The sequence below is a fragment of the Rhinoderma darwinii genome, chromosome 1 (assembly GCF_050947455.1).
Source record: "Rhinoderma darwinii isolate aRhiDar2 chromosome 1, aRhiDar2.hap1, whole genome shotgun sequence".
Classification (NCBI taxonomy): Eukaryota; Metazoa; Chordata; class Amphibia; order Anura; family Rhinodermatidae; genus Rhinoderma; species Rhinoderma darwinii.
Genome location: NC_134687.1, coordinates 301,178,509 through 301,194,231, shown reverse-complemented (window position 1 = coordinate 301,194,231; position 15,723 = coordinate 301,178,509). Strand labels below are relative to the sequence as shown.

Sequence of the window (15,723 nt, the reverse complement as noted above, 5' to 3'; positions counted from 1 at the left end):
TTAAATGAAACCGGATTATCACAACGGTGGTGATCAGCTGTCTTTGCTGGGTAAAACCTTGTCTAGGCATAAATTTTCTCTGCAGCTTGTAAGGCTCAGTTCACACTAGCATCATGGCTTCTGTTTATAAAGGAGCCATGGCAACGCTGCCGGATAAGTTTTCCCTGTGGAAGGCACCATTGACGTTATTGGGGTATGTTGGAATTTTGTATTTTTACTGTATCCTGAAAAGGCCAACAGAATCTCCAACGGACCCCTTATCGTGAACAGAGCTTCAGGAAATAACACAAAATTTTGTTTGGAATTGTAAAGGTTGGAAAAATATACAATTAATGTAATTTTTATTTTTTTCAGACTTTGATTTTATATGCCATCATGAACTTGACATCTAACCAGTGCCTAGAATTAGTGGGCAAACAAAATATTAACATTATATTCCTACATTATAACCTGACTGGGCGTCTAATTGGTCGATCAAGTAAAAATGGCATTTATCTGAAGATGTGCAGCATCCTAATCAGTCTGTTGATTATATGGCTGAACTTCTCGGTGCTGGTGGCCTTGCTAAGGTAAGAAGCATTGAAGCAGGAACGTTCTAACAGTAAGGGTATGTTCACACGCTTAACAAAAAACTTCTGAAAATACGGAGCTGTTTTCAAGGGAAAACAAACCCTGATATTCAGAAGTTTTTTGAGCAACTCGCGTTTTTCGCTGCGTTTTTCACGGCCGTTTTTGGAGCTTTTTCATTGGAGTCTATGAGAAAACGGTTCCAAAAATGTCCCAAGAAGTGTCCTACACTTCTTTTGACGAGGCTGTAATTTTACGAGCCGTCTTTTGACAGCGACGTGTAAAATGACAGGTCGTCGGCACAGTACATCGTAAAGCCCATTGAAAGTAATGGGCAGATGTTTGCCGACGAATTGGAGCCGTTTTTTCAGACGTAATTTGAGGCGTAAAACGCCTCCATTACGTCTGAAAATAGGTTGTGTGAACCCAACCTTAGCCTCTACCTACAGTACATTTATCAAGCAAAGATATTTATAGCTCATTATTTTAACTATAATTCAACAACACAAATGTAGAACTAGTAAGGGGTTGTCCCATCTACCCGTTTGCCTCTGTCTCATGGCCACCGTTTTCCTTTACTTCCTGGTTCCATGCTGTATATATTGGGCAGGACTGTTAATTTGATTGACAGTTCAGGCCAGTGCAGTTGTGATGATGTTATCACGCCGCTGACGTGAACGTGCGCACTCACGATGCTGCACACTGTGGAAGCCCCGATAAGGGCTCGACATATACGTGAATGGTGCAGCTGTATTCAATGGCTCCACAGCTGCTACTGAGCCTGAAGCCGTCCACACAAGTCTATGGCGCTGAGGAGAGGTGGCCGGGCCAGGAGCTAGGGCGCGTGCTCCAGGACACGTGCTCCCAAGATTTCGTTCATCCTCTAGAAATCAGAAAAAACTGTGCAAGCGTGGCCACCGCTACACAACCACAGCGGTGGCCGTACCCCTGAACAACGAGTTCATAACTTCTCCAATATTGAAGAAGAGTGTGTGTTTGAAAAAGAAAGGTATTTACTAAGTTGTTAAATTTAGGTTAGCTGCCATTTTAGATCAGATTAAGGAGATGGGAATACCCCTTTAACGATGAGCAGATAAATTGTAGTAATATGGGAGGAGATTATCGGGTATGTAGGTGAAATACATAGATAATGTCCACAGGACAAATTGAAGGCCATCAATGTTATTTCCCCCTTTTCATTATAACTCTAAAATAAACAAGAGAATAGTATTACACTTAATAATGCTTTTGTTTTGTTTTTAGGTTCCTTCGTTTGAGACGTTGGGTTCACTGCTGTCTGGCAAATATTGCATTTAGTGATCTTCTGGCTGGCATTTCATACCTGCTAAACATTTGCCTTTCAGGTGAATTCACTTTCCAATTGACCCCACAACAATGGTTTCTAAGAGAGGGCCTTCTCTTTACAACTCTAGCTGCCTCTACTTTCAGCCTGTTCATAACGGCAGTGGAGCGATATTGTACAATGGTGGCCCTAGTCTCGGAGAGCCGCTCTAGAAAAGTGGTGCGTGCACAGGGGTTGATTATTGTATGTTGGGTATTGGCTGCTATCGTTGGGTCCTTGCCTTTGTTTGGGTGGAACTGCCTATGCCACATTGAAACCTGCTCTAGCCTTCTTCCTCTTTACTCAAGGCAATATATTTTATTTAGCCTTGGTCTACTGTCCATTAGCCTGATTGGGATTATTGGTTTTTACTGCACTATTTATTACTTAGTGTGTTGCAATGCCAGACGGACTGCAGTCACCAGCCAAAGTCGGCGTGCCTTACACCTACTTCAAACCGTTCTCATCATCTTGGGCTCATTTGTCGTCTGCTGGACACCTCTTTTTGTCTATCTTTTGGTGGATTCCTCATGCACTCCTCCTTCTTGTCAATCCCCAGTAGGTATGGAATGGGTGCTTGCTTTAGCCGTCTTGAACTCAGCCATTAACCCATTAATTTACTCTCTCAGGAGTTCAGAAGTACGTAAAGCAATGGAGGCATTCCTCTGCTGTGCTTGCACTATGGCTGGAGTAAAGGTACCGTCATGTCACCAACAAGGCCTAGATGTTACTTCTGGTTCATCGAATGAAAGTTCACTCAGACGAAAAGCCAGCGTGCGTCTTTCACGAGCATTAAGTTTCAGGAGTCCTGTAACCAGCATTTCTAGTGTGCCCAGTCAGTAATAAGTCTTTAGGGTAATTTAAGTTTATTCTATATACTATGCCTCGGGAGAGTTTGGTCAACATGAATAGTCAGCAAATTAAAGATGGAAAGAAATCATAACTTTCTATATGATAGAATATCTTCCATGATATCAATATTTCATTTCATTAGCAAAGTTTAAAGAAAACATGTTGATCAATGATCATGGTATATATATATTCATACGCAGCCTTACATTGTCGTTTAAGCACCTTTCTGCATCACATTATCTAAAGTGTTTAAAGTAGCAGAAGATGAGCGTGCTGGGGGCAATGAATTGTGCATGCATGGGCCAGAGAAAATACAATGAAGTATGGAATGGAGATTAAAAGCTGATCATTTTACCAGTGTCAATCTATAGCTTGTATATGAAATTTAGGTTTCTAAAAGTTTGCAGTCCAGATGCTGTAGACTGGTCTATGATATGTACAAAACACAGTAAATGAAAAGGAGACTTCAAAGATGTGACATTTTTGTAAGCAGTAAAAACCATGGATACAATGGCACAAAGTATCTCCAGAATTGAAAATTATATCAGAAGCTGTAACACGGACAATGATCCTCTTAGTCAGTCCCGGAGTCTGTTCATAAACAATCATGCTTACTGTAGACCGGCGGCGACTTGGAAGAATTTGTTCCCTGTACCTCAGTTACAAATCCAAATGTGTAAGCGGTACTCTATTCTTATGGATCTACGTTTCAACATGTGTACCCAGGTTTTCACATAAATAGATAACTTTAGGGGACAAAACTCTGTGGTTTGTAAAGATGAAGAATTTTGGCTTGTAGTTGGTACACCTATGTAACGGCCACCACTGCTCCCCGCCACATATATTTACCTCTACACGGCGTCCTCTGGCTTCTTGGCTACGCCGCAATACTGCCTATCTGCTGCTTCCGTCCTCCCGCGACACCGTTTTCCTCCTCTGTCTCGTGCACCTGTTAGTAAGTGCATTAACTCCTCCGGTCTTAAAGGACCAGCGTGCGCCTACTACACAGCTTTCCCTGGGTATAAAGGGAATCTTCCCTTGTTCACCATTTCCTGAGCATTACGGTTCCTCCTAGTTTGCTAAAGATACCCTGTAGGTCATTTGTTTGAAATTCCAGTGTTTGACTTGTATGTAACTTTGACTATCCATGCCTTGCTGCCTGCCCTGACCTTTTGCTTGTTACCCGTGACGTACCTCTGTTGCCTCCCCTGACCTTTGGGTCTACCAATCGTGAGTACATGTCTGCCACCTGCCTTGAGCTATGCTATTACCTGACCTTGTAATCTGTCTGCTGATTCTGTACTATGTCTGTTATCATCAACCGCAGCCGAGGGAGATTACTCTGGGGGTAACAACCTCGGGCTCCCCAGCAGCGAAATCCAAATCCTTGTATAGGGCTTGGAGGGTGAATTCCTGGAGTCCCCTTATACTCTGCTCCCCGTTTAGCCTCACGTCAATTCCGTTGGTGACACGGTGGGTTCACAACAACCTATGTAGGTTCCGTGAAAGTGTGATTATCCACGGCCCAGTGACAACCTAGCTTTATGTTGGTTTTAAAATATTAATTTTGTTATGCGGTAGGTAGATAGATGGATAGGATAGGCTTTTAAGGGAGCCAGTCATCAGTATTTAAGTACCCAGTGGACCCATCTCTGCTGATTTGCATACAGTTATTGAAATCAAATTGCGGAGGTACATGGACTGCATTTGAAAAGAATGGGGATTAGAGGTTCTTGATTTTTTTCATCCAATGCTGAATAGTAAACGTAGTTTCAGGGGTGAGATGGTGGTGACAGATTCCGTTTATAGTCATTCCACGGTTTGGGAAAAGCGAGAGAGCAGTTTCCAGTAGGTAAAACCACTTGAATGTCGTGCTCCGTCTATGACGTGAAGGATCATGAGACTTGTATCTTCTTTTAGAGGGCATGCAAATATAGTATATATGCACTGGGAGTGCCATCTAGTGGAGGAAGCACAAAAATGTATATTTGCACTGTGTAAATTTTATAAAGTTAACATATAAGCAAACATAATTTTTTCGTTTTCTAATGTATGACAAATGTGTTTTTCTTATATGCGCTGCATATTTAAATTTTCCATTGTGTAATTTGTAGATGGTTTTCTGTGATTATCATAATTGGCAATAACGTTTTATCTCTCGGTTTACCTTTTGTACTGGTATACTGATATAGAGATGCTTATATGAAGAAATCAATACTGACAAATCTGATTTGTTTTCCTCAGAATTGTAATTGTATCTATGTAAGCATGTATGTAATCTTGGTGTAAAATATTTTTCATGTATGCATATGTTTTATTATATGAAGTTATACCAAATAAATCTGCTTTAACAATTTTTTTTACGTTTGGTCTTTAATAATCTAAACAGACTCAAGATCTAAAGGAAAAATCTAAGTATGCAGCTAGGAAATGGAGAGAATTGAAGGGTATGTGCATCTGACAACATCTTTCATCACTAAAACAGAAACTAAAACTCTCAACACGTATATATACTGAAACTAGACACTGCCACATGCAAAACTGGTTTCTGGTACTTTCTCTGGCAACGTGTGCTGCTGCAATTTGGATACACAACCATAGATTTTGTCCGTAATTACAGACCCATTAATTTCTATGGCCGATGGACGCCTTCCCGTATACTTACGGGGAATGTGTCCGTGCTGTAGAAAGGCTCCGCAAAAGATAGGACATGTCCTATTTTTTGCTTTTTATGGACGGTGCTCTCATACTTTATATGAAAGCATGGCCCACAAATGCAGGTGTGTGTCTGCGGCCGTCAATGCCTGTAAGAACGGACTGTGATTACGGGCACGTTCGTGTGCATTTGGCCTAAAAAATCAAGAAAAAAATGTTTTTTAACAACTATATTTCTCAAACAGGAAATGCACACCGAAATGTCAGAACTCAGATCTTTAATTTTGTTTCTTACTGGCTTCCACACAGAAGCAAAACGGCATCCTCATAGGTTCTTGTTTTCTGGTAAAACACTACTTGGCAGATCGTAAAGAGACTTGTGAGTCTGACACAGCCTGTCGGCTAACATACAGTTAAATAGGTCACCACATTATAAGTGCCCTATATTGTACATGATGTGATCGGCGCTGTAATGTAGATAACAACAGTGTTTTTTATTTAGAAAAACTATCATTTTTGACTGAGTTATGACCTATATTAGCTTTATGCTAATGAGTTTCTCAATGAACAACTGAGCGTGTTTTACTATATGGCCAAGTGGGCGTTGTGGAGAGAAGTGTATGACGCTGACCAATCAGTGACCAATCAGCGTCATACACTTTTCTCCATTCATTTACACAGCACATAGCGATATAGCTATATCACTATGTGCAGCCACATAAACACACTATAACGTTACTGCAGTGTCCGGACAATGAATATACATTACCTCCAGCCAGGACAAGATGTGTATTCAGAATCCTGACCACTTCTCTGCACATCTCTGTGAGACTACAGCACAGCGAGATCTCGCTGTGAATGACAGCTTACAGCGTAATCTCGCAAGACTGCGCCTGCTGTGCTGTAACTCACAGTGACGCTACAGAAGTGGTCAGGAGAATGAATACACATTACGTCCTGGCTGGAGCTAATGTATATTCATTATCAGGACACTGCAGTAATGTTAGTGTGTGTGTGTATGAGGCTGCAGATAGCGATATAGCTATATCGCTATCTGCAGTGTAAATAAATGGAGAGAAGTGTATGATGCTGATTGGTCACTGATTGGTCAGCGTCATACACTTCTCTCCACAATGCCCACTTGGTCATATAGTAAAACCCGCCCAGTTGTCCATTGAGAAACTCATTAGCATAAAGCTAATATAGGTCATAACTCAGTCAAAGACAAAGGAAAGGAGCAGCAGGGTTATGTATGAAGAAGGATGGCTGTTTAGCAAGTGCAATAATTAATTAAATGGCTGTTATCACTATTATAGGGGGCACTATAAAAGGGGCAAAAACAAAGTAATCCGTGTGCCATAGGTACCTGTTCCAGGCCTTCTGATAGATAACCTAACTTTCCTCATAAAAGTAGATCCCATTCTGGAAACGCCCCCTCCTGCTCTACAGGGTCCATATTATAGACCCATTTGCACTCCATATGCTGTATAGCTCCTCCGAGAGGCACCGTATTCCCTCCTAGAAGCAATGCATGTAGGGGAGAACACTTCCATAAGACCAAATGCAATGGAGCAAGCTGACTTTTTTTTTCTCATGTATCCCATATGAATCCCTGAAGATAAAAAAAAAACCTCCATGTGCCTCTGTATAAAATTGGAGGTATAGTAGGGGTCCATAGAAGTCTATAGGTGCTGTATTATGAATCTGTACAACATGGATCCATAAAACAAAGAGTGCAAAAGGTTTTAACAAAGACATCCCACCACACTTAAAAGCTACTACATATCTAGGTGTGTTTGTTTGGAAGACAAAAGTTGATCATTGTAAGCATCCTTTACCCCTTAATGACCAGGCCTATTTTGTGCTTAAAGGGGTTGTCCACTTTATGAAAACTGATGACCTATCCACCGGCTAGGTCATCAGTATATGATCAAGCATGCTTGATAAAGACCCATTCATGGGTTGAAACGTTGCAAGTGTTTTTATGCTTGGTGAATAAATCAAATACACTTCATTGGATTATCTTGAGTGCTGCATTTCCTTTCTTCGATTGCTATCCGGTGGATAGGTCATCCGTTTTCAGAATGTGGAAAACCCCTTTAATGACCAAGCAATCCAAGAGTCATAACTTTTTTATTTTTCCGTCGTCATAAGGGCTGTCTTTTTGCGGAACGAGTTGTATTTTTACAGTACATATAATAGCTATTTCACATTTTTTTGCGTTTTAAATTTGCGCCGCTCATTGTAAATAATGTGTTACCTTTATTCTTTGGGTCGGTACTATTATGGCGACACCAAATATATTAGGTTTTTTATGTTTTAATACTTGTTGCATGATAAAAACTCTTTTGTACGGCGCTCACCATGGGGTCCAAATAATGTGTTAACTTTATTGTTTGGGTCGTTAGATCACGGTGATACCATATATGTGTGTTTTTCTTTTAAACTTTTACAAAATAAAACAATTTTGTATGGAAAATTTTTTTATTTAATTTCTTTACTGCACATTTTTTTTTATAAACTTTCTTAAACTGTATTTAATATTTTTTGGGGGTTCCACTAGGGGACTTCACAATGTGATCCTTTGATCACTTATATAATGCTTTGGTTTACTCAGTATGCCAAAGCATTACTACCTCTGACACGGCCTAATAGGCATACAGTCATGGCAGGCCTGAAGGCCTTTGTTAGGCTACCGCTGTCATGGCAGCTCATCGGTGGCCGGCGATAGCAGTCGTATGCTACCGATGGGTGATAAAGTAAGCCCCTCTCCCTCTGTCAAATCAGTTAAATGCCGCGGTTGCCATTGATCCCGGACATTGCAGCGGAAGCCCAGCTTTCAGTCACATACATGCACGTTAGGATGCAGAAAGAGGACACTTCTCGTGACTAACATGTACGTGTAAATGCGGGAAAGGGTTAAAGGAAAAATATTTAAACAATTCATCCATTAAAGGGTCTTTTTCATAAAGGAAGCAACCCCAGCGATCATTTGATTGGCGCAGGTTCGGCTCCCAAAACCCCTGGTGATCAGCTGTCATTGCAGGGGTAAGTTTCCTTCAGACATACATTTCTGTAGAAATGTAGTATTACAGGGGTCCCAAGCAGGAAACTCCCCTCTATGAGGCCCTAATAGGGTATATTGACAGGGGTTGCCTTCATGTGACAACTACTTTAATATCCTGCTCCCCTTCATCACATTCTGTGAGAAATATAAAAAAAAATCTTCTATATGTGTTCCAGATCAGCCATTTCTCATTCCCCTACTTTCACTGTGTCTGGCTATAAGACAACTGGCTGCAGCAGGAACCCTCCCCCACTGATTTGTCTCTGCAATAGGAAACATAGAGCATCAGGTTCCATCCACCCCTTTGCTTTAATCCACTCACTCAGCCATCTGCCAGCCAAATTGAAAGAGATCAGGAGGAAATTAGCACCCCTGTTTTCTGGTGACTGTTTCAGGAGCTGCAGACCTATAAGGGGGCCCGTCCGGTATTTTTTGGACAGCCAGAAAAAAGCTACAGACTAGCCTATTCTTGCCTTCTCGCACCAATTACTTCCTGGGGAGCAAAGGATTGAAATGTGAAAAGTGTTTTCAATCCTTAAAATGTGCAGACACCATAGAAATGAGATTACTGGAGTTTCTTCCAACAATAATTTCATGTCTATTGCCAGGTTTAGATTCTGGTTCTTTTTTTCACATCTCATTGCTTTTATTTATGATATTGTGACTTCATAAGAGAACACAACCTACACATAATTACGATTAATTATCTGGTTACAATAGAACCTACCAAGGGGTGGGATATATGTCAGCAAGTGAACTGTCAGTTCCAATGTTGATGTGTTGGAAGCAGGAAAAATTGCCAAGCGTAAGGATCTGAGCGACTTCGATAGATGATTGGGTCAGAGCATTTCTAAAATCGCAGGTCTTGTGGGGTGCTCCTGGTATGCAGTGGTTAGTACCTACCAAAAAAAGTTCAAGGAAGAACAAATGGTGACAGGGTCATGGGCGTCCAAGGCTCATTGTTGGACATGTGGAGCTAAAGCTAGTCTGCTGGCTGTGATAAAAATGTGGCAGAACACACAGTGCATCGCAGCTTTTTGGATTTGATGCTGTGTAGCCTCAGACTGGGTAGAGTGCCCATGCTGACCCCTGTCCACCAACATAAGGGCCTACAATGGGCACGTAAAAACGTAGAACTGTACCATGAAGCAAGGGAAGTAGGTGGCTTGGTCTGAATTATGGGACCTTGGGTCCTGGAATTCATGAGGATGTTACTTTGACATGTCCCACCTACCTAAAAACATTGTTGCAGACAAAGTTGGTCCTTCCAGCGGAATATTGTACAAACTGTAAAAATTCTTTAGTAATGCTTTGAAGAACATGACAAAGAGTTCAAGGTGTTGGCTTGGCCGCCAAATTCCTCAGATCTCAATCCGATCGAGCATCTGTGGGATGTGCTGGGAAAACAAGTCTGATTCATGGAGTCGAATCTGTCAACCTACAGAATCTGCTGCTAACATCTTGGTTTCAGATACAACAGGACACCTTTAGAAGTCTTGTGGAGTCCATGCCTTGATGGGTCAGAGCTGTTTTGGCAGCACGAAGAGGACCTACACAATATTAGGAAGGTGGTTTTAATGCTAGGGTACGTGCACACGCAAAACCAAAAACGTCTGAAAATACGGAGCTGTTTTCAGGGGAAAACAGCTCCTGATTTTCAGATGTTTTTTAAACCACTCGCAATTTTTTGCTGAGTTTTTTACGACCGTTTATGGAGCTGTTTTTCTATAGAGTCAATGAAAAACGTCTCAAAAAACGCCCAAAGAAGTGACATGCACTTCTTTTTCGCGGGCGTCTTTTTACGTGCCGTTTTTGGAAAACGAGGCATAAAAAAACACCCGTCGACACTGAACGCCGTATTTCCCATTGAAATCAATGGGCAGATGTTTGGAGGCGTTCTGCTTCCATTTTTTCAGGCATTTTCGAGGCATAAACACCACGAAATACGGCTGAAAACACTCCGTGTGAACATACCCTTATAGCTGATCGGTCTATATCGATATAGATTGATAGATTATGCTAAAAGGAAATAAACAGTACAATCACGCTATAATAGAACAAAATAATAGTAATTGCAGTGAGCATTTTGAATTTATAAAAAAAAAAAAAAAAAAGTAGAACACATTGCTTACCATCGTGATGCTTTGATGTGCACATTCCAGAGCTTTCACTTTTAGGGTATGTTCACACGAGGTCATTACGTCCGTAATTGACGGACGTATTTCGGCCGCAAGTACCGGACCGAACACAGTGCAGGGAGCCGGGCTCCTAGCATCATACTTATGTACGGCGCTAGGAGTCCTTGCCTCTCTGCCGGACAACTGTCCCGTACTGTAATCATGTTTTCAGTACGAGACAGTTGTCCGGCAGCGAGGCAGGGACTCCTAGCGTCGTACATAAGTATGATGCTAGGAGCCCGGCTCCCTGCACTGTGTTCGGTCCGGTACTTGCGGCCGAAATACGTCCATCAATTACGGACATAATGACCTCGTGTGAACATACCCTTAGAATAAAATGTAGAGCGCTTGGAACGTGCACTACATATGCCATAATCATGAGCTCCAATTGTCTGATGTCAAATTTGACCTACAGGGGGAGTGTAAGAGAAGAGACTACAGTTGGAGGAAACTTTAGAGCCATGAAGGGGGCCAGTAGTTTCTGGCTTGTTCATTTTACAGATACAGCACAAGTAAACAATAGTGCCACAAGGAAGCAGGATACAAAGGAAAATGAGGACAAAACTTCAGACGAGGACACTGAAGATTAATGGGAATATGGTTCTTTGACATACAGGTTTTACTTTAATTTTTCTTGTATTTGGCTAACCCCTTTAAGGATAAAGCTAGATTTTAGAAATCTGGTATTTATGAATACTGTATATTGGAAAAAATAAAAAACTCCACGTAATTCTTGAGATTTTTTTTCTCATATTGTACTTTATTTTGGTGGTAAAAGTCAATAATTAAAAAACGCAATATACTGTACAAATATGTTATCAAATACTGTATATTTTTCTTTAGGTCTTCTTTATTTTGACAGCAAGCAATTTTTTCAAACTTTTCTTTAATTTTTAGCAACTTATTAGACTTCCAAATTTAACAGTAATTTTCAAAATTTGAGTACATTTGGATTTCATGCACTAAGCTAAGTATGCAAATTCTTAGAGGTACCAGAACATTAGAGACTGTCACGGCGCGGGTGTGGAACCACTGGGCAGTACCGTGTAGCGGGACAGCAGCTGGCCAAACAGGTACAAAACAATGTCTATAGTCCTGAAAGGGTACCTGAGGCAATGTAGACAGTAGCAGTGGATTCAGGCTAAGATGAGGCTCCGACAGTAGACAGACACCCGGCGGGGTGTGAGACAATAGATGTAGCGGAAGACACAACACGACTCCAACTCTAGGTGGCACAGAGGCACGGGATACAGGGTACAGGCAGCAGGAACGGGTAACACTGGGAACTGGAAAACACTAGGAGGCCATTTGCAATGACAAACTTTAGATAACACAACGCTCAGGCAATGATCAAGAGGGCAGAGCCCTTTTATAGTCCAGCAGCATTCTGGGCTAATTGCAGATTTTCTGCAAATGTGCGCGCACTGGCCCTTTAAGGCCGTGCACGTGCGGGCGCCCTGCAGGAGACAGTGTCCGGACCAGGAAGAGAGTGCCGGTGTCTCTCAGGAGGGAGATGCCGCCGAGAACTCACACGTCCATGGCCACGGCCGTCAGACGGTAAGTCAGGACGACGGTCCGCGGCCATAGACATTACAGAGACCATCCACAAATGACCCAATAGTGAAAACTACGCTCAAAGTATTTAACCAGGTGTGTAGTCACTATTTTGACCCCACAATTGTTTTGTAGGAATTAAGTCCAAACAAGTGTAAAAAATAAAAATGTGCTACTTTTAGGACAGAAAACTAAAGAAATGCACCCCAAGATTAATGCACTGTTTCTCTCATGTTCAGAAATATCTCCACTGTAGCCCATCATGCTTTTTGGACATACAGCTGGGCTCGAAAGAGAAAGAGCCCCTTATGGCTTTTAGGGTACAATACTTGCTTGAATGAATTTCAGGTCATATCATTCTTGCAGAGGTTCTGGGCTACCAGAATAGGAAGCCCCCCAAAATTACCTCATTATAAAAATTATACTCATCGTGGTATCTAATATGTCATATTTTACATACACAGCACATGAAACTGTGGTGCACCTTAAAATGTATTAACTTGTTTAGAAACATACCAGATACTTATCATTGCAGATCAAACAGAAGAGCAGCAATAATGTGTACTTATAAGGGAGGCATGTTCCTAAGTGCATTTTTGGACATACTTTGATTAAATCCAGGCACCATTTCTTGTTTGAAAAGGGTCTGGAGTGGCAGAGCAGAAAAAAATTAAAATAACACCATTCAACCCGGGGTATATATATATATTTTTTTTTTTACTTGAGATTTTGCTGTAATTCCTATTTCAAAATGGGATATATTGTAATAGGATAGAAGGTGAAAATGAGTGTAATAAGTCAGAAACTATAGTAATGGTTTATAAGGAAATGGCAAAATGTTAAAAAAAAATAACAACAAATGAAAATAATAATTTAGCAAGGAATGGTAAAAACAAAAACAGCCCTGGTTTATCAGAGCAAGTGTCACGCTGATGATTTATGCCTTTTCTTACTACTCTTTTATAACACTTTTTTTGATAGAGTTGTCTCAATTTCTCAATCAGGAGCCCAATCTGACATATGATGTGCTCTCACCCTCTTCTTCCTGGGCTCCAAAAAGTCATTGTTTGCTTTTTCTTGGTATATAAGATACCTTGCTTGCCTTCCTGCACTGATTATAACAGAATTGTACAGTGCTATTTGTATTAGGTGGGCAGTAACCTTTTTATACCAAACTTTTGATTTTCTCAATATGATGCAGGGCTGTAGCACTAGAGCCACCTCTCTACCATATATTTATTATAATCCTGTATACAAACATTTTTGTGGTCTGTGGCATTAGTAGATGTGCTGTTACGGTCGCCATAAATGGACGTTAAAACAAGGACTTATTCCTTTTAACAAGCATGATATTCTTGTTACATAGAGCACTGCTCTTTGCCAGGTCTTATGTTCTGTTAGACATGGTTTGGAGAGGTCTTTTTGATTTGGTCTCATTCTGCCATAAACAATTTTTTTTAAAGAGACACTGAAAGAGAAAGACGCTTGTATAAAACTTGTCTAGATAAATGTGATAAATGAAGAAGTAGGTATGTAGGAGGAACTACCGCGGTTGGTACACAATGAACAAGACACACCTTCTGTTTGGGGCAACTTCTTTTACTGCAGAGAGCAATTAACAATAACTTCTTTTCTATGGAGCAGACAGGGAGCCTGAGGTTGAGGACTTCGATCCCGCTGGAAGTCCCCCGGAGAGAGGTTGTGCCTGACCCCACGTTGCCGGCTTGGCTAAGGATACGCCGCTGTCGGTCACGGCGGGAGCTACCCGCTACTGACAGCCTACCCTAGGGTGAGAGTCACACTCTCGGCCCACGGGTCGCGTCGTGGGAATCAGCGACTAACGTACCTACTAGCACTGTCACGGGTCCTTGCGGAGCTACCCGCTACCTTTCATGACAAACCCTCTCTCTCCTCAGTCGGCGGTCCGCACGGTGGACCCCCTAGGACGCAACTGAACTGGCGGGCTAACGCTACGAGTTACACGAAGTCCAGCTAGTAGTCCAACAAAGTCCCGTCAACCCGACCGTTCCTTCTGTCTGCTCCTGCTCCAACAAGCTTCATAAATAACAGTTCTATGCAAGGTTACATGCGGTGCTTCATCAATAACAGTTCCATGCAGGGTTACATGCAGTGTTTTAGCAATAACAGTTCCATGCAGGGTTACATGCGGTGTTTTAGCAATAACAGTTCCATGCAGGGTTACATGCGGTGTTTTAGCCTGGAGGACACGCCGCGACACTGGCGCGGTTAATATGATAGCAAGTCCGCCCTGTCTTCTGGGCCTAGCTCAGGGTGAATTGGTTAGCGGTAGCTAGCGATGGACGTCACTGCTGGAAACAGTCACTGACTAGGACAAGGGCCCTATCGTTTGGCGGGGCTCTAGGTCTTAGTCAGGGGTCTTGAGGTCTGGGCACGGTACCTGTGGCTGTTGGCACACTCCTTGTGCTCCGGCCGGTCCTCTGTCCTTTTCCAGGATGATGGGAGAGCCCACGTTTTTGTCAGGCTCCTGCCTTCTCCTTCCTCCTGCGGTCTCCAGTGGCAGCTCTCTCTCCCGGTCACTGTCCGGACCCCTGTTCTCCTATCCTCGTGTTCTCTCGTCCTCTCCTCTGTCCTCCTCCTATTACACCCCACTCTTCTCCTCTCTCTCCTCTGACTCTTCCTCTGCACGCCGCTGCTGACTCCGCCCCCTGCTTTTTCGCGCCCTCTCTCCCCTTCCTGCCGAGTCCCTCCTCCTTGTCCCGCCGTGCAGACCTCGCCCTCCTCGCCGTCGGGCGCATGCGTCATGGCTCTCGGCGGTGCGGCCGTTGCCATGACGCCACAGACGCTCCTTCCTCCTGAGCCGCCACCTCTTCAGCGCCCTTCAAGCCCGCGCTCCTGCGCCGTCCTCCGAGAGGGGTAAGTCCCGTTGCAACCTTCACAGGTATACAAGGTCCCATACAATCTTGGCACTTGTATTCAGGATCGAGGGGGGGGGGGCATTCCGATTGGTTAATTTGTAAGTCACTATTAAACCGTGAATCTGTGGGTATATCCAGATTTTCTCTTAGAGCTTACACATTTAAGTAGATGCCATACAAGTAATGCCTAAACCTCAACCCCTCTTTAACCCCTTCCCCCTGCTTGCATTCTGGACCCTAATGACCAAGCCATTTTTTAAGTTTTTCCATTGTCACATTCGAAGAGCTATAACTTTTTTATTTTTGCGTCGACATAGCTGTATAAGGTCTTGTTTTTGCGGGACAAGTTGTACTTTTTAATAGCACCATTTTGGGGTACATATAATTTATTCATTCACTTTTATTAACTTTTTTTTGGGGGGGGGGATAGAAGAAAACCTGAAATTTCACCACTCTTTTTTTGCGCCCTAAATCTACGTCGTTTACCGTGTGGTATAAATAACACAATAACTTTATTCAACGGGTTGTTACGATTGCAAAGATACCAAATTTGTATAGGTTTTGTATGTTTTACTACTTACACAGTAATAACACTTTTTTTTCAAAAATATT

The 15,723-nt window shown here is 42.3% G+C and overlaps 1 protein-coding gene across 1 annotated transcript; it reads left to right on the top strand.

Moving 5' to 3' along the window:
- Nucleotides 1–366: 366 nt before the first annotated feature.
- On the top strand, nucleotides 367–2,803 carry S1PR4 (sphingosine-1-phosphate receptor 4). Its single transcript, XM_075851087.1, has 2 exons — nucleotides 367–569; nucleotides 1,831–2,803. The coding sequence occupies exons 1-2, from the start codon at nucleotides 376–378 to the stop codon at nucleotides 2,750–2,752; spliced, it is 1,116 nt and encodes a 371-aa protein (XP_075707202.1). The 5' UTR covers nucleotides 367–375; the 3' UTR covers nucleotides 2,753–2,803.
- The last annotated feature ends 12,920 nt before the right edge of the window (nucleotides 2,804–15,723 follow it).

Bases quoted from the DNA above. Each gene is read 5' to 3' on its own strand.
- S1PR4 (XM_075851087.1), top strand. From the start codon at position 376: ATGAACTTGACATCTAACCAGTGCCTAGAATTAGTGGGCAAACAAAAT. The intron at 570-1,830 runs GTAAGAAGCATT...TTTTGTTTTTAG, and splicing joins GTGCTGGTGGCCTTGCTAAG to GTTCCTTCGTTTGAGACGTT.